Source organism: Ostrinia furnacalis, unplaced genomic scaffold (assembly GCF_004193835.3).
Source record: "Ostrinia furnacalis isolate ACB-3 unplaced genomic scaffold, ASM419383v2 OfSCF4162, whole genome shotgun sequence".
Classification (NCBI taxonomy): domain Eukaryota; kingdom Metazoa; phylum Arthropoda; class Insecta; order Lepidoptera; family Crambidae; genus Ostrinia; species Ostrinia furnacalis.
Window position 1 is genome coordinate 277184 of NW_021134401.1, and position 27688 is coordinate 304871.

The 27688-nt window shown below is 37.9% G+C and overlaps 1 protein-coding gene across 1 annotated transcript in view; it reads left to right on the forward strand.

The window, feature by feature from the left end:
* The first annotated feature begins 4764 nt into the window (after window positions 1–4764).
* The window catches only part of LOC114358995 (Fanconi anemia group J protein homolog), a 101147-nt gene continuing 78223 nt past the window's right edge, over window positions 4765–27688 (forward strand). Inside the window, exons 1-2 of the mRNA XM_028313211.1 lie at window positions 4765–5377; window positions 5589–5700. Coding sequence (XP_028169012.1) covers window positions 4997–5377; window positions 5589–5700 — 493 coding nt within the window. The 5' untranslated portion in view covers window positions 4765–4996. The remainder of the gene's footprint in view (window positions 5378–5588; window positions 5701–27688) is intronic.

The window sequence follows — 27688 nt, forward strand, 5'->3', positions numbered from 1 at the left end:
TAGTTTATCGACGGAAGCGTACGATGAGTCCTTTGTTCTGTTGAATGTCCTGCGACAACCACCGGAGTTACGCTGTCTTGTCTTAGAGGGGCAGAACGATTCGAAATCTAATTGAGGGGGTAAAATTATGACAGGTTATGGTCAATTATCGCAAAAAAGAGATATCTAAAAAGATCCATTTAAATATTATTTTAGTGATTTTTTAATAAATCTTTACTTAATATAAAAATAATTCGCAAAATGCGTTGGTAAGCGCATAACTCAACACCGCTTGGACCGATTTTACCAATTCTTTTTTTAAATGTTCGTAAAAAGTCCAAGGATGGTTTTTACGGCAAGAAAAATCCGGGAAAACCCCGGGCGAGGCGGCCGCAGGCGGAAAGCTAGTAGTTTATAAAAAGGACTAGGTTTAAAATCAAACACCTAATTAATTGATGCATTGAAGGTGAGAACTTTATTTTTTGTTTGAATCTTTTTATGCCCTTTACAGTTTACACACATTATTATTTCATGTAAATACCTAATAATAAGTGCCTAATTAACTATTATTCAACATTAATAGCAACCACGCGCGGTTTTTAGCCCACACCTTTAACAAAGCTAACGTTACAATTGTTACGGCCACTTACAAGATAATGGATACTTCTCATGGCTTTTCAATTATTTCCAATTAATCACTGGATTCAATGCTAGTGAGCAGTGCGAGACACGTTTTTGCCTGTTTGCCCGCCGCGGTTGTAACACTAATATTGGAGTGTACCTAGTAAGAGAAGCGGATACCATACATCATGATTGGAGCACTGTGATGTCACAGTCAAATGTCAGTGTCCAATATAGTCCTCTCTATATTGGAATTCTGAGAGTTTACACCAAAAATAGGGTAGGTTCTTAATGAAGACCCTAGTAGTCCTACTCTACGTGAGCGTTCAAGACGCGACTCTACCATAAGATTTTGTTTTGGCAATGAGGACTGAGGACGATGGTGAATGAATGAACACACTTAATTGACTGATAATTTATTGATTCCATTTTACAGCCAAATTGAAAACTGTCTCGACTAGGTACCCCATTCCAATGTTTCTTACCAAACGCTGCTTCTTCTCTTACAATCCACAGGTCGTCCGTAAAAAATACTATAACATTGAGTGATAACTAATCCTCTTGGACCCTGCAATGATTACCTACAGGATGAATTCAACAAACTGTAATATCGACTCTACAGTGACGCGAAAGTAGTCGTAGAGCGCTAAATCATTCAGCTGCGTTCGCCCCAAACTGATTCATTTACCGCTGCTCGCTGCGCCTCTCAATATACCATCCTTCAGTGTAATGACGTGCTAACAGCAATTTCTGTGTAAATTCAATTGTGTTGCACCTACTTGGCAAATTGCTCCACAATCTCTTTGATCTGCGTTTCACATGGTTTTGCTGAAGCATTCATGATCTACGAATGAGAGAAAGAAACCAAAGAACTGTTCTGTTTTGAATTTTAACCGGTTTTACTATGTGCAGTTTTATTTATTATGGGATTAGGACAGGAAGCCAAAATGTTTTGTTATTCGTTCGTTTCATCAGTTCAATAACATCCACAGCTGGAAAAAGGCCTCCCCTAAGGATTTCTCAACGACCGATTCTGCGCCGCTCGCATCCAGATACCTACTTCCCGCGACCTTCACCAGATCGTCGGACCACTAGCCCACACTGCTATTATAATTGTAAGTAGGCCCTTTTCAGGGCATTTAAACACGTCTCAAATAGCTTGCCCTACACTAAAATTGGAATTCTTTCAGATTTTAGTTAAAGATGTATTAATTTTTAACTGTAGTATCTTAATTACTGTTATTTATTGTGGGGATAAAAAAGGATGAAAAGCAGTCATTGGATAAAATTTTGTTTAAAAAACACTTTATTTTAAGTTAGCTACCATCATTATTGACATATAGGTACCTACATTAACAGGCCAGTCCGCTTGTAAAACGTCGCCAATCAAATAGGAATTCACTTGGCAAAGGTCAACAAATGGAGTGGTCATATAAGAACAAGCACGCCACTACTTGCAGGTCCCATATTAGCATTACGGTTTGGCATAATTACGGTTGTTACAGCGTGTAATGTAATTAAACAAGCTAACACTTATTTGTGTTCCGTCGAAGAAGTCAATTATACCTACTTGACGGTGGTAAAGTTGTATCTGGAATAAACAAACAGGCAATATTTCTTAGGTCCACGTTTGTAGAGGATAGGTACACGAACCTTTTTACTGCTATGAATTAATTGAGTCACTTTCCCAATCGGACCAAAATTAGACCTTAGAAATATTTGATATACCTACACTAAAAAAACATTTATAATTAAAATAAATTATAAGATCCTTTTATACTATGAATACCTTTGCATACTACAAAATCGCATGATTATAATATGCATCTATTTAGATGTCGCAAGATAATTTGGCAAAATTTTTGGGCCCAAAGGTTGACTGGAAGAGAATGCCTCGTGGCATTCAGTTCGCCTTTTGAACTCCAGTACCTATTGTGTTGTGTGCCATAAAATAATTTATGAGTACCTAGTTATATGAAGTGTTTGAGGTAGAGACTGAGGAAATGAGGCAATTATGTAAAGTTGTAAAAGGAGATGATGAGATGCTGTCAACTGTACATTTAAACTTAACCTGCTGCGCTGTTTCTATTTACTTGTTTGTACCTAACTCCAACGTTACGTTACGCTAACGTGGAGCTCACGACACGAGTATCGCGTTCGTTCAAAATTCGCCCTCCATAAAACTCAATGAGTGTCATTCGTTTCGACTCCACGACTTCACCAGTGCGAGGCAGTAATAAAATACAGCACAATTAGAGGTCATAAAACGTTCTCGGTCGCTTAGTGTTAAATGGCGATCGACAAAAAATACCTACCTAATGCTGTAAAATGTATGCTGGATACTTCCTTCTTTTGATAGCTCTTAGTGTAAATTATCTTACCTACTCACTCCAAACGGGAAAACTAAAATTCTGGCAGATTTTGGTTAAACCTACCACCCAACCATCTACAATAATATGCGCTCCCCATAGCTGGGCACCGTTAATCAAATAGTTAACTTCGTTAATCGTTAAACCGTTAATAAAAAAATTAACTTCGTTAAACGTTAAACCGTTACATTTAGCAAGATTTAACGCAAGTTAAAGTTAATCGTTAATCCGTTAACACATTATAATAAAACATAAAAAATAATTGTATGTAAGGTTCAAATAATTTCGAAAGCCGAAAAGCCGACAGGCGTGAGGTCGAGTCTTGTCGTGAGTCCCTAATTGAACGCTTAAATTTGGCCCTTCAGGATGTCTCTGATTGGGGCGATGCCAACCTGGTCCAATTTAACGCGTCAAAAACACAGGCGTGTCTGTTCTCCGCCAAACGAAGTCCATTTCTTATGGCTCCAACATTCCGAGGTGTGCCTGTCAAAATCACCGAGCGACTGCAACTCTTGGGCATTGAAATGTCCAGCAAGCTGAACTTTGGCGAGTACATCGAATCCATAGCGAAAACTGCTGCCAAAAAGCTTGGTATCCTCTCGAGGGCAAGGCAGTACTTCTCCAAGAAGCAAAGGCTGCAGCTTTATAAAGCACAGATCCGACCTTGCATGGAATACTGCTGCCACCTCTGGGACGGCTCTGCCAAGAAACATTTGGCTGCTTTGGATTCGGTGGAAAGGCGTGCCAGAAGACTTATCGACAGCCCTACCCTTGTTGAAGCGGCGCTCCAGGAACTTGACCATCGCCGTAAGGTAGCATCCCTATCGGTTTTCTACAGGCTACACTTCGGAGAATGTGCGAAAGAATTACATGAATTAATTCCACCAGCCCCCTTCCATCATCGGGGAACCAGANGCGCTAACGTGAAGCTCACGACACGAGTATCGCGTTCGTTCAAAATTCGCCCTCCATAAAACTCAATGAGTGTCATTCGTTTCGACTCCACGACTTCACCAGTGCGAGGCAGTTATAAAATACAGCACAATTAGAGGTCATAAAACGTTCTCGGTCGCTTAGTGTTAAATGGCGATCGACAAAAAATACCTACCTAATGCTGTAAAGTGTATGCTGGAAACCTCCTTCTTTTGATAGTTCTTAGCGTAAACTATCTTATCTATGCACTCCAAAAGGAGCCTGGCAGATTTTTGTTCTCTATTTCCAGGAGTTCCAAGACATATCCAGCTAAAATTATTTTATTGAGTATTAAGTAAATAGAACCTAATATTTAAACGGCTATTATGCTTGTAAAACTGTTACCAATGTGCTGGATACTAGAAAATAAACGGGTAATTTATACATTAACGGCGACAAGGAGACACCTCTGCAAAAACCCAAAGTGTATATAAAAGTGATATTTTTGAAACCCTACTTAGTTATCAATACTTATTGCAATTTTAAAATAACTTAAAAAAAAAAAAAGGAATTGCCTAGGTATGTAGGAATCGAACCCACGACCCCGAGACCGTTCTCACCACCTAGGCACCTGAGAAATAGGCAATGCCGTTTTTTTTTCAAGTTATTTTAAAAATTAGTTTGAGATGCGACTCTTAACTTAGATTAAGTTTTTTATTAACTCTTAAAATAACTAGAAATTTTTATGCTATAAAATTACCGTAACAACTTAAGTTTGATATTGCATTGCGAGAAAAGAAAGAATTTTATGATTTGATTTTCTAATAATGTAGAACGGAACGTACAGCTTTGACATCTGTCACATTGACATTCGCTCCGGCTGTCAGTCGCTCAGCTGTGAACTTCATTGGATTTTCAAGCTTTTGTTTATTTTATTTCGGTAAAATGAATATTTAATTCATAAAACGTGTTTCTAAAAAGTTATACTTGTGGTACACAACTCAGTTTTGAAAGTTCTACTGTGATTTTACGTGATATTGTAAGAAATTGTGCCGAAAAACAAACACGCGGGAAGAGGCGTTTTATAGTAAACAAAACAACATAATTCCAAAAATATGTCTGATATAATTGAATTATCGGATGACGATGATAGCTTTATCCTCCCCAAAAAAGCTGAGAAGCTGGAACAGCTATCTGGTGAAGATTCTGTGCTATTAAGTGATGATAATGATGCAGAAGAACGATCATCGAATACTGTCGATTATTTTACTTCTGATGAGGAGTATCTTCCTGAAATTGATTTAAAAAGTAGAAAGAAGAAGGTGCTGAAGCAATTGTTTCCAACGCCGGAGAAGTTACGATGGGACGATGCAGCAGGGCCATCGAAGGTTTCTCCAGTAAAATTGAGGGACCCTGGGTTTGACAAGATGATTGGAGGTGTCACTGTCAATCTGCCGGTTGATCCTTATGGCTGCCAGATAGCACTTATGTCTAAAGTAAGTTTACAGTTAAATCTTGATACAATAGTACAGTAACAATATGCAAAAATTTTGTGCATTATTCTTAAAATCCTTTTTTTAGGTGATAACTGCAATAAAAACAGGCAAAAACTGCCTGTTGGAAAGTCCAACCGGTTCCGGAAAGACACTTGCGTTGCTTTGTGNAATGCAAAAAATTAGTGCATTATTCTTATAATCCTTTTTTTAGGTGATAACTGCAATAAAAACAGGCAAAAACTGCCTGTTGGAAAGTCCAACGGGTTCCGGAAAGACACTGGCTTTGCTTTGTGGAGCGCTAGCGTGGCAGCGACATGAAAGAAGTAAGTGCTATTTTATTTAAATATTTCCCTTTTCCTTAGTCGAATCTTCAAATGATTCGTTCCACCTAAATTGAAGAGCCGATTCCACCTTACTTACCACCTATTATTCAGCTAGTTATTATGATTCTTGGGTTAACTGCTACGATGATCAACCAATGGAGTGCTAAAGATATTTCATCCCAATATTTCACCAGACAATACAAATTGTTATTTAACTAAAATGTAAGAAATATTGTTCTCTGTAACATAGAAGATACAAAACAACAAATAATTTATTTTGTCAATCACCAAAAAAAAATTAAGACTGTGTTATTAGTTAAAACATTCAATTTTTAAAAATCATCAGTTGCCTTCAAAAAACAGTGACATCAAGTTTAAATAAATCTAAACTTTATATTTGGGTCACAGACATTTGTCTAACTAATTGTTTGTGAATATGGACAATGCAAGGCGTGAATTTAGTAGAATAATATTTCATATAACTAGTACTTATTGAGTATTGAGTAATATTGTGCAAACTTAAGACTACAGAAAATTAAAATTAAACCACCTTATGTAGTTGTATTAAGTCCTAATTTGCAACAAAATTAAAGTATGATTTTCTAATGACCGCACAGTGCACATACAAGTGTACCATATTTTATAATCTTACCATATTATTTGAATAAAATAAACTTTTAACCAATCTTGAACTTTAACAAAATAATTTCTCCTGTTCCATACGTAACCAAACTTTTTCCGCTAACATTAGTCACAAATAGCAAAGGAATCATAACACTAACAGCCGAAACATTGCCTGTCGATCGTAACATTTACGGATAGCCGGCAATATGTTCTGCAGCGCCAATTGACGACAAGTGTTCGCGTGCCGCGGCGACAAGCGGCCGCGAATAAATCATGGCGCGACTGTCGCACGACTATCGCCAACAGCCTAACACGAAAATTGCGCTTCACCGATACTGAATGCATTAGTTACATGCAACCGCCGTCACGGAAAAGGCCGTAGCTACGCGTTACGTTCTAATATCTTTATTTGTGGTAAAAACTATGTGAGGATTACAGTTAAGTATACTTTGTCACCAAGGCTGGCTGACCTGTAACTGTTGGCTTAATAAGATAACGATGTCTTCTCCTACAAAGCCCTGACAAATCTATCATATTACTGACAAGTTAACTTGAAATAATACAAAGTATTATACTTCTTACACCTCATCTTAATAGGTGAGATTGAAAAACATTCCCCAAGTTCCAAGTAATCAAAAAGAAAAGTTAATCAACTTAAAGGTTTCTTTAAAATACAGCGGCATTAATTGGCGTCGTTTTTCCTTTTTCGCAGTCTCAAAAAGAAAAGAACTTTTTTCAGGGACACGTGGAAGTATCAAGTTGAAATTGATATCAAATTATCAGGTCTAGTTCTACCAACATGGCTTAAAGATTTTTCTACTACTAACTTAGAAACAAAAGCATGTTTTGAAAGTGTAAGGGAAAATAATTTCCCTTCCATAATTTAGCATACCACCAGAAACCAAGCATTTAACCAAGAAGTATTAATTATTCACTTTATGATTTCCTTGTCTTATAGTGTGTATGAAATGCAACACAAGACTTATCAACGTCATAAAGTTGGAGTTTTTGATTATGCAGACTAAATATTTCACTTCTCACTGCACTGTCATGTCACAAATTGTTTGAAGTATCAAGTTTCTAACATCGACTTTTCCATTGTCCAAAATTGTTTATCACCCGATTGTTCAACTCGACAGCGAATGTTCACATACAAATCTATCCAGTTGGATGGAGCAGTAAGTAATGCAGGTTTACACCAAAACTCGCGCACCCTCGAACACCGTCGTACGCTAAAATATTTCGTCACGAATACCGAGTTCGCCAACTCGATAAATTACGTCATTATATCGACTTGTACGGATATTCGGAACTTGTCGAATTTCGAAATCTATTCGGTGTGCGGGAACGGAAAAGTTGCGAGTTTCACAAGTACAAGGTACCCGGATGAGGGTATTGTGTAACACTCATAAGGTTGCGCGATTCTCGATTGTTGATTTGTTACAATAAATCCCCAACTCGAGAGTGGCCGAAGTTTGGTTACGCAACGTGTTTGCTCTATTTTTTATTTGAATATGATTTTTGAAAAAAGTTTCAGATTCTTTTAATGGTTTCAAATCGAATGTTTCGATACTTTTTAGGGTTTCTCAATACTTTATGTTTCTTTTCTGCCTTTTGCGAAAGAATTCCGATATCGAGATGTAGCTGAAAACAGGCTAATATCTGATATAAGTTTGTACCTCACAGTAATGACTCTACCAATTAATTTAAGCTGAAAAAGTTGCTCCCATTTTGCTTATCAAACTATGACAGAATAATGGCGAGATGTTTTGCGCTAATCGTTCACGCATACAATAGGTGCTTCGTTTTACGATAGATATCGATGGGATCCACATTTAAAGTAATAGCTCATTAAATTGTTCAATTATTTCGCACCCGCCTTTTTTTGTGGACGGTGGCTGGCGATTGCGGCACAATTATAAACCAGCTAAAGGTTAGTGTCCACTATGATCGCGAACCTTGAGTTCCGCGCTCGTTCAAGTGTACATATTTGTGTTTGTCTATAAACGGGCACGACTCGGATCACATGCAACGTTGCAGGGGCGTGGAGCGCTAGAAATTTGCGAACACAGTGGATTGTATACCTTACAATCGTGCAAGACATTCCAGCGCCGTTGACATGTCTGCGACGCTAGAACATATGTTCGTCACGTCGTTTTCTATGATGTATCGCGTAACAACACAATTGCAATGTCGTAATGGTTCGTTGCCGCTGCTGTTAACAAGAAAACATAAAATTTAAAGACGTGTTTACAGAGAACTCACTTTTTAATAATAATGGAATGATGCCATGAATGTCGTACTGGCTGATATAACATGACACAAATATAACCTTAGAAGACCGGAAGTGAAGGATTTTCTCAGACATCCGCCCAATTTTAGGTGCGATACTCTTATAATTCTCGCTCACCACAACTTTTCAGAATTTTCCGTGGTGTCACAATGACGTAGACATTTTTAGTAAGATTAAAAAGAGAAACTAAGCAGATATTTTAATATTAGTCAAATATAATTTCAGTTTAACGTTTCAAAAGTTAGTGTAAGATACTTCGAAACGCTAAGTAGATAATTAAATAGCTATAAACTAGTATTTATGGAAGCACTCCTCATTATCTAAAGCGCCTATCTGCCTAACTTTATAATAACACATAGACACGCGACTTCCGTTAGTCAATACCATTTATTTGCTATAGATTATCGTAAGTTGGGTAAGTAGATAGAATATTAAAATATGGGCCCGCAGTATAAATGTAAATGAAGAAATACTTCCTACTTTCATCATCATTTCAGCCGAGGGCAGTCCACTGTTGGACCTAATCATTCCCAAAGCTCGCCAAAAATCAAGATCATAAGATCTCCCGCTTTTTTATGATTCTTTATACTCTTGGAGGGTTGAGAGCCCATTCCTGTAGTTATTAAACTTATGAAACTAGAATAGAAACAGCATTTAACAGCCTATTTAAAGTACAAAAATGTACCAACTTCTCTAACAGAAACGTTCAAGTAAAATGTTTCAGCTAAGTCGTTTTGTCAGCTACGGCTTCTTTCGCCAACATTAAAAGTTGTCCTTTGAATAACTTCATTCAGCCCCAAAATTGAAATGCTAAGATGACAGCGCGTCAGGGCTGTATTAAGTTTTCACTGAAATGTTTTCGTGATATTTTACGAAACTACAAATCACCGTCAAAGACACAAAAAAATAATGAAATTCACATTTTCCTTGAAGGTTCCGTATGGTTTGTACTAAGCTAATCTGTAGAATGATTACCATTTTGTTCATGTGATTTAAGTCTATAAGATGTTAGAACTGCTGGACTTCTTGAACTGCGTCAAAAAATATGGATTGGAAGCTCAGCAATTTGTTTTTCATCCTATTCTACAAGGATCTCACATAAAAAAGACTTCTTATCATACATAAGTTCGACGTTATCTAACATTCATTTTTAAAGACCATCATCGACTGCATCTTCTTTGCCTCTGGTAAATTCAGTGTTCTTGCTGTGGAGACTACATGACCTGATCATGAATGACCTGAAAATTAATTAATTCTAAGAAATTCTTGGCGTTTTCTTGATTCATGGATTTGGTGATGATACCAGGTTTCCAATATTAAATTAGTCAAAACTAGGAACCCTTAGTAAAATGCTTGGCAAAGAATCATAGTAACTTTCTTTTGTTACGGAACCCTAAAGCGATGCATTTGAAAACTAAAGCAACCGTCAGAACGGTTGGGATCTAATTAAAGTTTGCCGCAAGTCGGCGACTTCTCAGTTTGGTGANCTTTTGTTACGGAACCCTAAAGCGATGCATTTGAAAACTAAAGCAACCGTCAGAACGGTTGGGATCTAATTAAAGTTTGCCGCAAGTCGGCGACTTCTCAGTTTGGTTAGAAACGCCGGCCGCAAAGCATATGGCTGTGGCGGGTGACAGTAACAACTCACCCACTGTTGCTCAAACTTTTGACGCATTGATTTATTATTCATGTATCATACAGTCGTTTGGGTGGATTCCCGAATAACCGAATCTATCAACGTATAGCCAAAAGTAAAGAGTGTAGACAATTAACTAGAAAAGGTACGAGTTTTTTTTTTGTCTTTGGAAATCTCCATCTTCTGTTATTAATTACTTGGTTTAGTAAACACGTGTCACATGTTCATTCATAATGATAAAAAAATAAAGTACTTAAGCGGTTTATAAATGACGGAGTTCTGAATTAAAACAAACCAACTTGATTTTGATCCTCCTCTTTTTTTTCGCGTAAAAATGAGACAATCGTTTTTTTATTGATGAATAAAAGTGTATATCTTTGTCCAAAAGTTTGGCAACTATTGTTCGCTACCATTTTTGGTCACGAAAATTTTCCGCCCAATTTTCCCCTCGCGGTGCGACGTCTCAATCGCACGATGCTCGGAAATTCGGAAGTTCCACGTCACAGCGAACGTTGCATGCAGTTCTTATTTGGGAAATATGTCTTAACATTTGATGGGTCTGCAAAGCGACGTCACTAAATATTTGGGGTATGGAAAAGTCGAAACTTTAGTGCATACTTTGAGAATGAGTGGGATGGTTGATACGCCTGATTCACCTGGGTAGTCTATAATTTTCTACTACAAGCGTCTAACACGGCTGAAATAGCTACATCTTAAGTTGTACTCCTTTCACGGAATCTTAATCTGGCGCTTTAGTCCTACAAAACTCCTGTTAATCAAATTAATTGGAATCAGGAATTCAAATGTCTGGGAAGTGAACCTAGAACCATTTGTTTCGAGATCGTCCAACATTAGACCACCGAAGCTATATTCATCATAATCGCAATCTTCGAAAGTATACTTCTGTAGCACGGTGCACAATATCATCAGGTACATTTTATGTAAAACGGAGCATTATCAAGTGTACAAAGGTTGGCCTTTCCGTAGGCCTCCGTGGCAGCACCTGAAGCCAGGGCATCAATTACGCGCCCGACCACGGCTGACACATTCGCCGCCCCCTACATGCCTTTAAATTTCCTTCATCCCCTCCTCCTCTCCCTTAGATGTAGGGTTGCCAGTTTGATATAGCATTTTTCTAAATTCGGCAGAACTCACCTGTTCTATTTGCTGATATTTGTATAATAATATGAATGTTGCCACGATGAATTTCTGAGTGAAAAACTTTTAACTTGAAAAACAAAGGACAATGACCAAAAGTGGTCCAAATGTCCACCACCAATGAGACCTATATTGGCTTATAGTCCATTAAATAGAGATTAACTTTCAATATGAGACGAAAAAAAAAGAGCTGTCAGTAANCGGCTTCTTTCGCCAACATTAAAAGTTGTCCTTTGAATAACTTCATTCAGCCCCAAAATTGAAATGCTAAGATGACAGCGCGTCAGGACTGTATTAAGTTTTCACTGAAATGTTTTCGTGATATTTTACGAAACTACAAATCACCGTCAAAGACTTCTCGCTAAAAAAATAATGAAATTCACATTTGCCTTGAAGGTTCCGTGTGATTTGTACTAAGGTGTTCTGTAGAATGGTTACCATTTTGTTTATATAATTTTACTAGCGGCCGCCCGCGACTTCGTACGCGTGGATCCCGTTTTACCCCCTTCATCTATCTTAAGCGGTTTAGATTTTTTCATACAAATGTTTTTTCCCGCTAACTCCCGTTCCCGTAGGAATTTTGCAATATCCTGTTGTAACTAAGCTTTAAGTTTACTAAGGTACCTGCATACCAAATTTCAAGCGTCTAACTTAAGCGGTTTAGATTTTTCATACAAAAGGATTTTCCTGCTAATTCCCGTTCCCGTGGGAATTTCGGGAATTCCTTTCTTAGTGCACCTCTACAGCACCTAAGCTACGTCCCTTCCAAATTTCAAGTGCCTACGTTTAGCCGTTTAGGCTGTGCGTTGATCTGTCAGTCAGTCAGTCAGTTTCTCCTTTTATATATTTAGATGTGATTTAAGTTTATAAGATGTTAAAACTGTTTGACTTCTTGGACTGCGTCATATGGTCTGAAAGCTCAGCGATTTGTTTTTCATCCTACTTTCGAAGGATCTCACATATAAAGGCTTCATACATAAGTTCGACGTTATCTAACATTCATTTTTAAAGACCATCATCGACTGCATCTTCTTTGCCTCTGGTAAATTCAGTGTTCTTGCTGGGGAGAGTACAGATCATGAATGACCTGAAAATTAATTAATTTCAAGAAATTCTTGGCGTTTTCTTTATTCATGGATTTGGTGATGATACCAGGTTTCCAATATTAAATTAGTCAAAACTAGGAACCCTTAGTAAAATGCTTGGCAAAGAATCATAGTAACTTTCTTTTGTTACGGAACCCTAAAGCGATGCATTTGAAAACTAAAGCAACCGTCAGAACGGTTGGGATCTAATTAAAGTTTGCCGCAAGTCGGCGACTTCTCAGTTTGGTGAGAAACGCCGGCCGCAAAGCATATGGCTGTGGCGGGTGACAGTAACAGCTCACCCACTGTTGCTGAAACTTTTGACGCATTGATTTATTATTCATGTATCATACAGTCGTTTGGCTGGATTCCCGAATAACCGAATCTATCAACGTACTCGTAATATAGCCAAAAGTAACGAGTGTAGACAATTAACTAGAAAAGGTACGAGTTTTTTTTTGTCTTTGGAAATCTCCATCTTCTGTTATTAATTACTTGGTTTAGTAAACACGTGTCACATGTTCATTCATAATGATAAAAAAATAAAGTACTTAAGCGGTTTATAAATGACGGAGTTCTGAATTAACAAACCAACTTGATTTTGATCCTCCTCTTTTTTTTCGCGTAAAAATGAGACAATCGTTTTTTTATTGATGAATAAAAGTGTATATCTTTGTCCAAAAGTTTGGCAACTATTGTTCGCTACCATTTTTGGTCACGAAAATTTTCCGCCCAATTTTCCCCTCGCGGTGCGACGTCTCAATCGCACGATGCTCGGAAATTCGGAAGTTCCACGTCACAGCGAACGTTGCATGCAGTTCTTATTTAGGAAATATGTGTCTTAACATTTGATGGGTCTGCAAAGCGACGTCACTAAATATTTGGGGTATGGAAAAGTCGATACTTTAGTGCATACTTTGAGAACAAGTGGGTTGGTTGATACGCCTGATTCACCTGGGGAGTTTATGATTTTCTGCTACAAGCGTCTAACACGGCTGAAATAGGTACATCTCAAGTTGCGTTCCGAAGCACGGACTCATAATCTTTCTGATAATTTGGCGCTTTAGTCCTACAAAACTCATGTCAATCAAATTAATTGGAACTTAGAATTCAAATGTCCAGGCTGGGAAGTGAACTCAGAAGTCAGAACCCTTTGTTTTGAGATTGTCCAACTTTATCATCATTAGACCATCGAAGCGTCCCAGTCTAGCTATTTCATCATAATTGCATTGCAAGTTACAAATAAGTCTATATTTCATAAAGCACAAATTAAATTGCATGTAAAACGAAGCATTAGAACAGCATGTGTACAAAGGTTGGCCTTTCCGTAGGCCTCCGTGGCAGCACCTGAAGCCAGGGCATCAATTACGCGCCCGACCACGGGCTGACACATTCGCCGCCCCCTACATGCCTTTAAATTTCCTTCATCCCCTCCTCCTCTCCCTTAGATGTAGGGCTGCCAGTTTAATGAGACATTTTTTTAAATTCGGCAGAACTCACCTGTTCTATTTGGCCGAAATTTCAATTAAATAGGGTTTGTGTATGAATATTGCCATTATGAAATTCTGACTGAATTCACAGTACACAGCCGAAAAACTTCATAAATAAAAACCATCAAAGAATACGCTCAAATTCCAAGATGCAACTTTTTAAAAAATATTTCAATCTAACCCTAAAAACCGAATAAGTTTTCAACTTTGTTTTCTTATAAAATCTATGGTAGAGTCGCGTTTTGACAACTCATAAAAAGTATGTGTGATTAAGTTGCCTGTTAACTACCCTATTTGTTTCGCACGTGATCTTCATAAAGAGCGTCAACCCTGCCATCGTCCCGCGTTTTTCCTTCCGCGTAGCTGGCAACCCTTTGGCCAAATTGAATTAGGATCCGTCCGCGGCGCGTTCGCTGTTTGCGCCAGGCCCGATAGTAATGACGCCTTTATTCCGACGCGAGTTCACTTCAAAGACAGTGATGAACGACTCGGCTTTTTGTGTACCTTTTGATTCTACCATTAAAGAATGTGAATAACGCCCGTATTCACAAACATTACTATGAGGTCTCACAGTGCGCGTGGACGCACAAGGTGACACACGAACCAATCACTGAGTCCTATTCAACGCTATGCGTTTGATTTGCTGCTTCACTTAAGCAAGCATCGCTTGGAATACGGGCGACAGAGTTAGTCGTAAAACCAGATTTTGGTATGGCAGTAAAGAACATAATATTTCTAAAACAACTGGACCCCGAGTATCTAAGATTCCCAAAACACATATTTATTGTGTAGTTAGTTTTCTCTAATTTGGTTAGTTAGAGCGTTAGGCTTAAAAGTTTGGAAAAGTGAAACTAAACCTATAGCCCATCCTTTTCAAGGGAAGCAGTTTTCCAAGGTTTTGTTATAGCACCTTATGTTATTTATTTTATTACTTTCCAGTTTAGAAGGAATTGCGCAAGGGGTCGCCGCTGCCTCATCGCATAAATATCTGTGCAAATGAGGCGAGAGCATACCCTGGCGGTAATCAGAGACGTTTTGGGGGTTTGCAGATTATTTTACTATCTAAGCAACTGAACGGAATTTTAGGGATAAAGATTAGGGAATAGTTGAAAAACTGGTAATTGGAATGTGTGTAGTATCAATTTATTTTCACAATCCCAATTTAAATACACTACATTTTCATTTTTTTTTTAATTTTAGAAGGTTTCTTTTTTAGTTCTTTTATGTATGTTTAGATCTTGTATTGTGCCAAATAAACAATATTCTACTCGTATTCTATTCTATTCTACATTACGGCTAAAAGGTCTTAGGCAAAACATGTAAAAATTCAGTTCCATCGTCATTTAACTAATACTATGCAACTTGCACTTAGTATCAGACTTTACATTCGCGTACGCTTCACGGAGGCCACTTAATAGAAATTATTACCAGTCGATGCATCGGCCCACGGTGCCGTGACATACAGCGGATGCCGAACCAGATAATACCCCCGTTCGGCATTAACGGCCGATTAAGCCGAACCGATCGGCTCATTTTTATTCCGCCGCTCCGCGCGGGTTAAATATTCAAAATTTGCCTACCCCTTTATTGTCGCGCGCTTCCGGCCCAATAAACCTGCAGTTGCACGACGTTTGGATGGTTAAGGTGCGAGTTTTCGTTAAAAGTCATCATCAGCGGGTTAGTCTCTACTACAGGAGATCCTCTCTGATTTACCAGAGGCAAATGAAGGATTTGTCCATGACTTCCACTCGGCATGGGGCACACTGAAAACCAGCGTCGTGGCCTTCCCCACCGTGGGCCACGGCATATGCTGAGTGGAGTCCCATTGCGATGGGCATCGCTGCTGTTGCGACAGGGTAGCACTGCTCAGTTCAGTTTTTATTTCCTTGTAATATTTATGTGCTATTTGTCTTTTTTCTGTATACCTTCTTTGTCCTTAACTAAATGATGTTCATCGTAATAAATGTGTCTTTCTTTCTTTCTTTCTTTCTATTTGACCTACATACGCTGGTCACACGGATTGGGCTTTAAACCTAAATAAGATTCCTGAAGGTAAGTAGCTCATTCAATAACAATGATATTTAAACAATGTGATTGTTATTTAAATGACTCCAATTTTCTTATTACAGATTCTAATGACACATTTAATGGAGTCATTTACTTACTACAAGCACTGTAATCAAGCGTACGTATTGTACTTATTTATCGTACACAGAGACATGATATGGTTCGACACGGCAGGAAAAACGGCAGGCCCGCTCGCGACCATTAGCATATGTGCCCACACTACCCGGCCTGGGCCGATTGGCTTAGGGTTGCCATCTCTGATTGGAAAAGTCCTGGTAAAAGTCACAAATCCTTCGTGAAGCGTACTACAAAATTGAATTCATAGGATTCAAAAGCTGCTACTTTTGATACGCCAGGAACAACGGCAGGCCCGCTCACGACCATTAGCATATATGCCCACACTACCCGGCCTGGGCCGATGGGCTTAGGGTTGCCATCTCTGATTGGAAAAGTCCTGGTAAAAGTCACAAATCCTTCGTGAAGCGTACTACAAAATTGAATTCATAGTATTCAAAAGCTGCTACTTTTGATACGTCAGGAACAACGGCAGGCCCGCTCGCGACCATTAGCATATGTGCCCACACTACCCGGCCTGGGCCGATGGGCTTAGGGTTGCCATCTCTGACTGGGAAAGCCCTGGCAAAATCCGCAATTAAATAATGAGTCCCACACAAAGCGCACTACGAAATTTAATTCATTGTATTCAAAAGCGTCTACTTTTTGACACGTCAGTAAAAACAGCAGGCCTGGTCGCGACCATTTAGCATAATGTGCCCACATTATCCAACCTGAGTCGATAGGATTAGGACTGCCATAATCTGTAATTGGAAAAGTCCTGGCAAAAGCCACAAATCCTACGTGATGTGCACTACAAAATTGAATTCATAGTATTCAAAAGCGTCTACTTTTCCACGACAGGAAAAACAGCAGGCTCGCTCGCCCGCAGGCAGGTCAGAAAAGTCCTGGTAAAAGCCAGGACAACAATTGACACCACTACTTAACTACTACTACGAGTAATAAGATAACACTACATTCTATCGTAATTAGTTTCTAATTTGCTGTAAAATTAGTGATAGGATCATTAAGTTGTTGGTTGAGTTCTCGTTAAACATCAATCTTTTAAACTGCGATCTCCAACCCGCCTGCCAAGCGTGGGGATTATGGTAAAACCCTCCACTATAGTGGAGGAGGCTCATAGTCCAGCAGTGGAATGTAAAGGTCTGTTGATGATGATGATGATGAGTTCGCGAACTAGTGTCTCCTTCTGACATGCAAATTACAAAATCAATGGGAGAGTAGTTTTGGCAGGTCTTACAAAGAATGTTATAATAATTGATGGTGTATTCCAGACGGATGGTAGCCCTAGATGGGTTGCTCCACTGCACTTATACCAAGTGTAGTAGCTGCATAATACTGGAGTTCTTTATTCTGGCTCTATCGCGTGGATTGTAACAGGTCCTAGGGCCGCTGCAGTCATGGTGCGTTTGACGCAGCGAAATCTTAATTTCTATTTGAACTTTTACATCAGAAAGAAAGAAACATTTATTACGAAGAACATCACTTAGTTAAGGTCAGAGAACGTATACAGAAAAAAGACAGAAATAACACATAAATATTACAAGGAATTAAAAACTGAACTGAGCAGTGATATCCTGTCGCAACAGCGATGCCCATCGCAATGGGACTCCACTCAGCATATGCCGTGCGTGGCCCACGGTGGGGAAGGCCACGACACTGGTTTTCAACCTATATTTATTTATTTATCTGTATGAACCTGCTCATAACTAGAGTATTTCAGAAGCACTATAATATGCTATAGAAGAAACTGTATTTAACCGAACGCGGCCCAAAGTACATCTAATTAATTATTTTATTTGTCTCTACTCGTATACTGAAATGGCACTCTAGTGTAAATGTACACTCAAGAATAGGTCATTAAATTGAAAATGAAATATTTCACAGGTTTGAATTGAGTTAAAGTTTTAATAGAGCTTTAAGATTAATTTCATATCACGAACGTAAGATCTTTGTCTAAGCGCTTTTTCAACTTATAATAACAATTTTTCTTTTAGCATAGGCATGTAGGTACCATATTATGCTATTCAACATAGATACCTGTGGTACATAACCAGGTACAATAAATCGCGGCATTTTATTGCCACGACACTATCTTAATTGATCTCGCAAATTTAAGCCAAGGTGTGTGCTTAACGGTGATAATAACGCGTAGGAATTGTGTCAACTATGACACGTATCACATAATCGCTCAATTGGATCTAAACCAGGGTTTCTCAAACTTTCGGCTCTACGAACCCCTTAAAACTAGCTGATTAAAACCCCCTCCCCCTAAAGAAAATAATAACATTGACTATAGAAAAAAATTAGGTTTTAATTTCAATAAATTCCCAAAGAAATGTATTTCTAATATTAATGTGTAAAATAAGCGCTGTTTCTTGTTGCAAATGTAGTCATATTGGACAATTTTAAGTCTGGACCATTACGTTTTTGGGGTTTAGGGGTTCGCGTACCCCACTTTGAGAAACCCTGATCTAAAGGAATTGCACAAAACAGCATATTTGCCCAAGTAATAAAACACACTTCAAAGTTCTACGCCAGTTTTTGCTGGCAATAAGGTATGAACCGTCGATTGCCAAGTTTTTATCTAAAGCAGCATATTTGGTTTAATAGTTATGTAACGTAACCTAAACTTGAATTAAACTATTTTTTCAAGTCGGCTAGAGATTAGGTATGTAGACTACGTTTTTAATGTATTCAGAAAAGACACGGGACAAAACTAGATTAACTCTAGCTTAGATTCAAATCTGTGATTGGTAGAATTGAAACATTAAATTCTATTAGATTCATACTTTAATATTGTTTTATGTACGCATAGTGCCTAAAAGTACTCAGATAATTCCAGATTTTCTGCATATTAATTAAATTATTAATTAGTGTGTCAACTTTTCCAAAAGACAAGAGCTTGAGAATCGTAATAAGNATTGGCTTAGGGTTGCCATCTCTGATTGGAAAAGTCCTGGTAAAAGTCACAAATCCTTCGTGAAGCGTACTACAAAATTGAATTCATAGTATTCAAAAGCTGCTACTTTTGATACGTCAGGAACAACGGCATGCCCGCTCGCGACCATTATAGCATATGTGCCCACACTACCCGCCTGGGCCGATGAGCTTAGGGCTGCCACTTGCTAGTTGTAATTGGAAAAGTCCTGCTAAAAGACGCATAAATCTAACGCAAAGCGCACTAAAAAATTATTTCACGGTTCTTAAGAGCAGGCCAATTAAGGTTCTCAAGCTCGACGTATAACTGTGAGGTCAGAGTTAGATAAATCTGAAGTTACTTCAAGACTTATGACAGACTCTGAACATTGAACAACTGACATCAAATTAACTGCTACATTCTAGCCTCGAAAATCGAGTTAGTTTCCAATTTTCTGTAACATATTTTTTAGTGCCTATGAAATCAATAACTAGTCGGTAGAGTTAGCGAACTAGTATCGTCATAGCTTTCCTTTGACATACAAAATTTATAGAAGTCTCGTTTTGACAGCTCGCAAAAAATATGTCACTATTAGTCATATGACATACTTTTTATCAACTACCCTATTCCGGTTTGATGGTAGCCCTAGATGGGTTGCTCCACTGCACTTATAACAAGATAAGTGTAGTAGCTGCATAATACTGGAGTTCTTTATTCTGGCTCTATCGCGTGGATTGTAACAGGTCCTAGGGCCGCTGCAGTCATGGTGCGTTTGACGCAGCGAAATCTTAATTTCTATTTGAACATCAAGCCTATTATTTTTTTATTTATCTGTATGAACCTGCTCGTAACTAGAATATTTCAAAAGCACTATACTCGTAATATGCTATAGAAGAATCTGTATGTAACCGAACGCGGCCCAAAGTACATCATCTAATTAATTATTTTATGAAATGTCTCTACTCGTATACTGAAATGGCACTCTAATGTAAATGTACACTTAAAAATAGGTTATTCAATTTAAATATTTCACAGGTTTGAAATGAGTTTTAATAGAGCTTTGAGATTAATTTCATAACACGAACGTAAGATCTTTGTCTAAGCGCTTTTTCAACTTATACATAACAATGTTTCTTTTAGCATAGGCATGTACCATGCTAGCCAACATAGATGCCTGTGGTACATAACCAGGTACAATAAATCGCGGCATTTTATTGCTACGACACTATCTTAATTGATCTCGCAAATTTAAGCCAAGGTGTGTGCTTAACGGTGATAATAACGCGTAGGAATTGTGTCAACTATGACACGTATCCCATAATCGCTCAATTGGATCTAAAGCAGGGTTTCTCAAACTTTCGGCTCTACGAACCCCTTAAAACTAGCTGATTAAAACCCCCTTCCCCTAAAGAAAATAATGACATTGACTATAGAAAAAAATTAGGTTTTAATTTCAATAAATTGCCAAAGAAATGTATTTCTAATATTAATGTGAAAAAATAAGCGCTGTTTCTTGTTGCAAATGTAGTCATATTGGTCAATTTTAAGTCTGGACCATTACGTTTTTGGGGTTTAGGGGTTCGCGTACCCCACTTTGAGAAACTCTGATCTAAAGGAATTGCACAAAACAGCATACGAGGGCTGCACTAAATGTATCGGGAATGGAATATTTCCACTGTTCCAGTCATATTAAAATCTATTTAATTGCCAAGTCCAGGGTTTTAAAAATCGTATACCATTTATTTATTTAAAAAAAGATTCTCGGTCGTATCACAAGGTCTTGTCAAACTTGTTTAGTCGTTGAGAAAATGGAATTGACTCGAGAAAATTCAAGAGCGATGATTTATTATGACTTTTGAAGTGGTTTAACACAAAAACAGTGTGTTGACCGGATGATTTCTGCATTTGGTAATGAAGCCCCATCCAAAACCACAATTTATCGCTAGTTTCCTGAATTTCAACGTGGACGTGTCAAGCTCAGTGATGATCCCCGTCAAGGTCGTCCAAAAACTGCAGTCACCTAAGAAAACGTTGATGCTGTGCGTAAGCTGATTGAAGAAGATCGACATGTGATATACCGCGAAATTCAGGCAACTTTAGACATTGGCATGAGTCAAATACAAATAATCTTGCATGAACAATTAGGTGTAAAAAAGTTGTTTTCCCGATGGATACCGCATTCNAATAACATCACCCTACAACCAATAGGGGCTGAGCAGTAAAGACAAATCTTGTAAAAATTAACTGAACCGGGAACTATTATTCAAACTATTTTCATGTGTACAAAGTCGTAGGCACAGTTAGTATAATATTTAATAAAATTCATCTATAACATGCGTAGATTAGTCCAAAATGTGCAATGGATAGAATGATATCAAGAACATTTTTCGGATGAAAAGGTAAAAAACAGACTTTTCATTCAGTCATAACTTTTTACTGATAGCATATTTCTGATTGCGGTTTGGTTATAATGAATCAGTATTTAGTAGACTATTTTACTACATAGGTCTCGTTAGTGGTGGACATTTGGACCACACTCCATACATTTTTGGTCATTGTCCTTTACTTCAATCTTTATCCCTGAGTTACTTTTCAATTGGCTGTAAAATTCGATTTTTTTAGGCAGCTATGACATCAATAAATAGTCAATGGAGTTCGTGAACTGATGACGGTAAACATCGTCTTACAAAATCTATGGTAGGGTTGCGTTTTGACAACTCATAAAAAGTATGTGTGATTAAGTTGCCTGTTAACTACCCTATTTGTTTCGCACGTGATCTACAGTAAAAGCGTCAACCCTGCCATCGCCCCGCGTTTTTCCTTCCGCGTAGCTGGCAACCCTTTAGCCAAATTGAATTAGGATCCGTCCGCGGCGCGTTCGCTGTTTGCGCCAGCCCGATAGTAATGACGCCTTTATTCCGACGCGAGTTCACTTCAAAGACAGTGATGAACGACTCGGCTTTTTGTGTACCTTTTGATTCTAGCATGAAAGAAGGTGACACAGAGTTGGTCGTAAAACCAGATTTTGATATACTCGTACCTAATGGCAGTAAAGAACATATTTCTAAAAAAAACTGGACCCCGAGTCTGATATTCCCTGAACACATATTTACTGTGTAGTTAGTTTTCTCTAATTTGGTTAGTTAAAGCTTAGAGCGTTAGGCTTAAAAGTTTGGAGAAGTTAAACTAAACCTATCGTTCATCCCTTTCAAGGGAATCAATTTTCCAAGATCTAGTATTCTTCTTCTCAGTCGGTACACTCTTGTCAGAGTGGTCGTGGTCATCATTTTGAATCACGATTCAGAGTGATGTTCCTCGTAATACGGCGCCATTCCTCGCGGACTGCAGCTTTCCGAGTACTTTCGCTAACCGAGCACTTAGTTGCCGGGTCCGTCCATCTCATTGGNAGGGGGTGACAAAAGTCGCGCAAATTAGTACCTACTACTCACTGGTGCATCTGCATGACAAAGATCATGATACGAGGGGGGTGGGGGGGGTGCGATTGGTATCATTGTAGCTGATTCGTACATCTTTCATCTTCAACAAAAATCCTGGGGGCCACCAGACCTGACCATTCTGGGGTGCCATAGCCCTGAGCATGGGGGGGGAGGGTGATCCGCCCCGGGTGCCAAGCCATGCTACGCCGCCACTGATGGGACTCCACTCAGCATATGCCGTGGCCCACGGTGGGGAAGGCCACGACACTGGTTTTCAACCTATATTTATTTATTTATCTGTATGAACCTGCTCATAACTAGAGTATTTCAGAAGCACTATAATATGCTATAGAAGAAACTGTATGTAACCGAACGCGGCCCAAAGTACATCTAATTAATTATTTTATTTGTCTCTACTCGTGTACTGAAATGGCACTCTAGTGTAAATGTACACTCAAGAATAGGTCATTAAATGGAAAATGAAATATTTCACAGGTTTGAATTGAGTTAAAGTTTTAATAGAGCTTTAAGATTAATTTCATATCACGAACGTTAGATCTTTGTCTAAGCGCTTTTTCAACTTATAATAACAATGTTTCTTTTAGCATAGGCATGTAGGTACCATATTATGCTATTCAACATAGATACCTGTTGTGGTACATAACCAGGTACATTAAATCGCGGCATTTTATTGCTACGACACTATCTTAATTGATCTCGCAAATTTAAGCCAAGGTGTGTGCTTAACGGTGATAATAACGCGTAGGAATTGTGTCAGCTATGACACGTATCCCATAATCGCTCAATTGAATCTAAAGCATGGTTTCTCAAACTTTCGGCTCTACGAACCCCTGTTTAAGTTTCCAGGTGACAGCGAACCCCCTTCTAAGCTAATTAAACCCCACAGAAAATAATTAAATTGACTATTGATAAAAATAAGGTTTTAATTTCAATAAATTTCCAAAGAAATGTCTTTCTAATATTAATGTGAAAAAACAAGCGCTGTTTCTTGTTGCAAATGGAGTTATTTTGGTCAATTTTAAGTTTGGCACCATTACGTAAATTTCGTCGCGAACGGGAACTAGTGACTAGGGGTTCGCGTATCCCACTTTGAGAAACCCTGATCTAAAGGAATTGCACAAAACAGCATATTTGCCCACGTAATAAAACACACTTCAAAGTTCTACACCAGTTTTTGTTGGCAATAAAGTACGAACCTTCGATTGCCAAGTTTTTATCTAAAGCTGCATATTTGGTTAGGTTACCTAAACTTGAATTGAACTATTTTTTCGAGTCGGCTAGAGATTATGTAGACTACGTTTCTAATGTATTCAGAAAAGACACGGGACAAAACTAGATTAACTCTACCTTAAATTCAAATCTGTGATCAGTAGAGTTGAAACATTAAATTCTATTAGTTTCAAACTTGAATATTGTTTTATGTTACCTGTGCCTAAAAGTACTAACGTAATTTCCAGATTTTCTGCTTGCATACTTGATTCTACATATAAATAAACAACTAATTAGTGTGTCAACTTTTCCAAAAGACAATAGCATGAGAATATAATAAATAAAAAAATAAGCAGTGCCTACTTGTTATTGAAAGTCGTAAATATCTACCGCCTACCTCGATAACTATTGCTTCCAATTGCACATAACTCGCGAACAACACCCGAAACTCAATCCGCGAACCAGTTGCACACAACATTTTTAGCACTTGTAAAAGTTCTAAAATTTTATTCGACACTAAATTTTATGTGACACTATTCGAGTACACGGTAATCGCGTGTCCACAGTTATAATAAATCGGAATGCTGATTCGATAAAGTGAAAATAAACAGTTGAATCGATTTTAAACCTCCAATCGTAGTGAACATAAATATTCGGGTCGCGTGATCGCCGAGTTTAACTAACTTTCTGTCGTCTCTGTTTTTGATTTTTCAAGGTTTTATTTGACGAATATGACGGTGGAATTGTTCATCAGCTATGCAAATTCACGTATTGTTGCAAAACTTTTGCCTAGAATTGTTTTCGTGTTCCAAAAACTATTGTCTTTATAGTCAAGGTTCTGTGAGCTTAATAAAGAACACAATTTGTCAGCGTTTAATGTTCAAAATAAAGGTTAAAAGGTATTTAAATGCATTACTTTTTTAGCATTTCATAGTGAATGCTTTTTATAGAGCTTACTAACTTCGTATGGGTGATAAGTAGATAGTTAGGTTCTTAATTCTCGCATTGCAACACCGCATGTGCGCATTCCGTTAAGCTCAAGTAGGTATGTTTATGTAATTTTAATGGACATAATTAATATTTCATTTAATCACAATTCTATGCAGATCTGTCAATACGGGTGTTAAACGAATTATAATACATTGATTTGGGAAAACTATTTCCACACTTTCCGTAAATTCTTCGCATGACATCCAACATTTTAAAGCCAAAATTGAACGTGACGCTGCCGCGCTGTTCTATTTTTTTATCACATTTCCCTATTCTCGTCGTTTACAATTCATTAAAATTATGAGCGATCGGTTCGTGCGCATCGTTACACCCTTCCATCGACGGGAAACCATTTGTNGGTGGAATTGTTCATCAGTTATGTAAATTCACGTATTGTTGCAAAACTTTTGCCTAGAATTGTTTTCGTGTTCCGAAAACTATTGTCTTTATAGTCAAGGTTCTGTGAGCATAATAAAGAACACAATTTGTCAGCATTTAATGTTCCAAATAAAGGTTAAAAGGTATTGAAATGCATTACTTTACAAGTTCGCAATGAAAAAATAAATTCTTTTTTTATAGAGGTTACTAACTTCGTATAGGCACGGTATAGGTGATAAGTAGGTAGTTAGGTTCTTAATTCTCGCATTGCAACACCGCATGTGCGCATTCCGTTAAGCTCATGAGTATGGTTATTTAATTTTAATGGACATAATTAATATTTCATTTTATCACAATTTCATGCAGATATGTGAATACGGGTGTTAAAATTAGATTTATTAGATTTGGGAAAACTATTTCCGCACTTTCCGAAAATTCTTCGCATGACATCCAACATTTTAAAGCCAAAATTGAACGTGACGCTGCCGCGCTGTTCTCTTTTTTTATCACATTTCCCTATTCTCGTCGTTTACAATTCATTAAAATTACGAGCGATCGGTTCGTGCGCATCGTTGTTACACCCTTCCATCGATGGGAAACCATTTGTTTCAAAGACCAACTTTTTTTCTCTATTATTTAAGAAAACTATTTCCAAGCCGTACGAAAATTCTTCGCATGACATCAAACATTTTTAATCACAAATTAAAGGTGACGTTGCTCTATTTTTTAACCACATTTCCCTATTCACGTCGTTTAAGTCATTAAAATTACGAGCGATCGGTTCGTGCGCGTCGTTACACCCTTCCATCGATGGGAAACCATTTGTTTCAAAGACAAACTTTTTTTTCTATTCGGAATGGTAATTTTACAGTTTAGAGCACGTCAATCTATTAATATGATGGCTCCGCATTACCTGTTTCGTGACTCCCCAAATTACGAATTAGCATTGTCTTTCGCTTTTTATTCGTTTTTTTAAATTCGTCGCTCGTTAAAGCGGAATTGTAGACATTATCCTATTCTTGATTTATATCGGCCATTAATACGTTTTTTATTCGGAATCGAACGAGTTTGGTCGCGGTCGCGTTATCAGAATTGCTCGTTTGTTTTAGTAGTGTGATTTATGTTTTGAGTTTATATTGTAAACATTTCATGGGCAAACGAATTTTAGTTTATATTCGGTGACCAAATTAGTTTTCAAATATTCACAGCCTTTTGGAAGTTATCGCGATTTGTCACTTAGGTCTGTTTGGGCGATGTTTTCTGTTGTTGGGCCGATGAATGTAATCATCTTTACATAATTATCACAGACGTAATTAATTCTACAGAGTGCATTAAAAAGATCATGTAGCGAAGTATTAAATATGTATTAATAGTAGGGAATTTTTAAGTAACGAACAAATCAGTCGAATAAGTATGTTTCTACAACTTATCGCAGTTAAACGATAGAAAATCCCTTTTTGTACAGTAAAATTGATATAAAATAAAAACAAATTATCGTATTACCACAGAATAAATAACGAATACTTTGTATTTTAACAAAAACTTCATTTACCTTGTTTAAAATTAAAAACTCTACTACTAGCGCCATCCTGCGCGCGGTAGCGAGACTAAGCAACTCGTACGACTACGGCGTAACATTGCGTAGTTTTAGAATATAGTTTAGTAGAGTCAAAGAATGATCGTTTCTGTATACTCGTAGTTCTCTATAAACCCAATCTAAATAATTTTAATAGTTTTTTTTAAATCGGGATCGAACTCGCGTTCTTCGGCCAGTCCGACCCCTTCACCGTTCAGCTATCGTCGTTTTGGGAGGTATCTAACGATATGCTGACCACTGGCCGTTTAATTTTATTTAAACGTACAAAACATTATCATGTAAAATATTGCCATAACGAACCGTATGCGCACTAAGAAAAAGTTATCAGATCGCACATGTAGAGCCAAGCTTGTAACGTCTACACCTTAGTCAAAATTACTTATGTGGCGTTTCGCTGTCGTTACATAGGCGTAAGGTGAAAAATCTTCGGAAAAATTATATTCACATGTTTTTTCAAATTCAAATTCATTACTTTCAGTGCTTCCAGCGACTTGGCCCACTTTTAGCTAAATTTTAAAATATTTTTTCTTCAAGCAACTGAGCCCACTCTAAGATTCTCGAGTAGATTTCTGTAGATTTGGTGTTTAAATTAATAAAACATTGAACCTGCCAGGTGCCTGAAGAAAAAATATTTAAAAATTTAATCCAGCGACTTGGCCCATGGACCAAGCTAAAACGTGGCAAAGTCGCTTTAAGACTCACTTTTTTGTTAAACAATATTTTTTGTAGAAACGAAACTATTAAGCACCATAATAATAATAATATTTTGACTAAGGAGTAGATATAAATTTGACTCTACATCCCTTAAACCATGATATTCAGTGAGTCAGGGATGAAATCGGGGGTTTTTAGATATCAATAAAATCTAAAGTGATCGTCATCAGCCACACGACGTCCACTGCTGAACATAGGCCTCCCCCAATAACTTCCACATCGCACGGTTGGTAGCGGCCTGCATCCAGCGCCTTCCTGCTATCTTTATGAGGTCGTCAGTCCACCTTGTGGGTT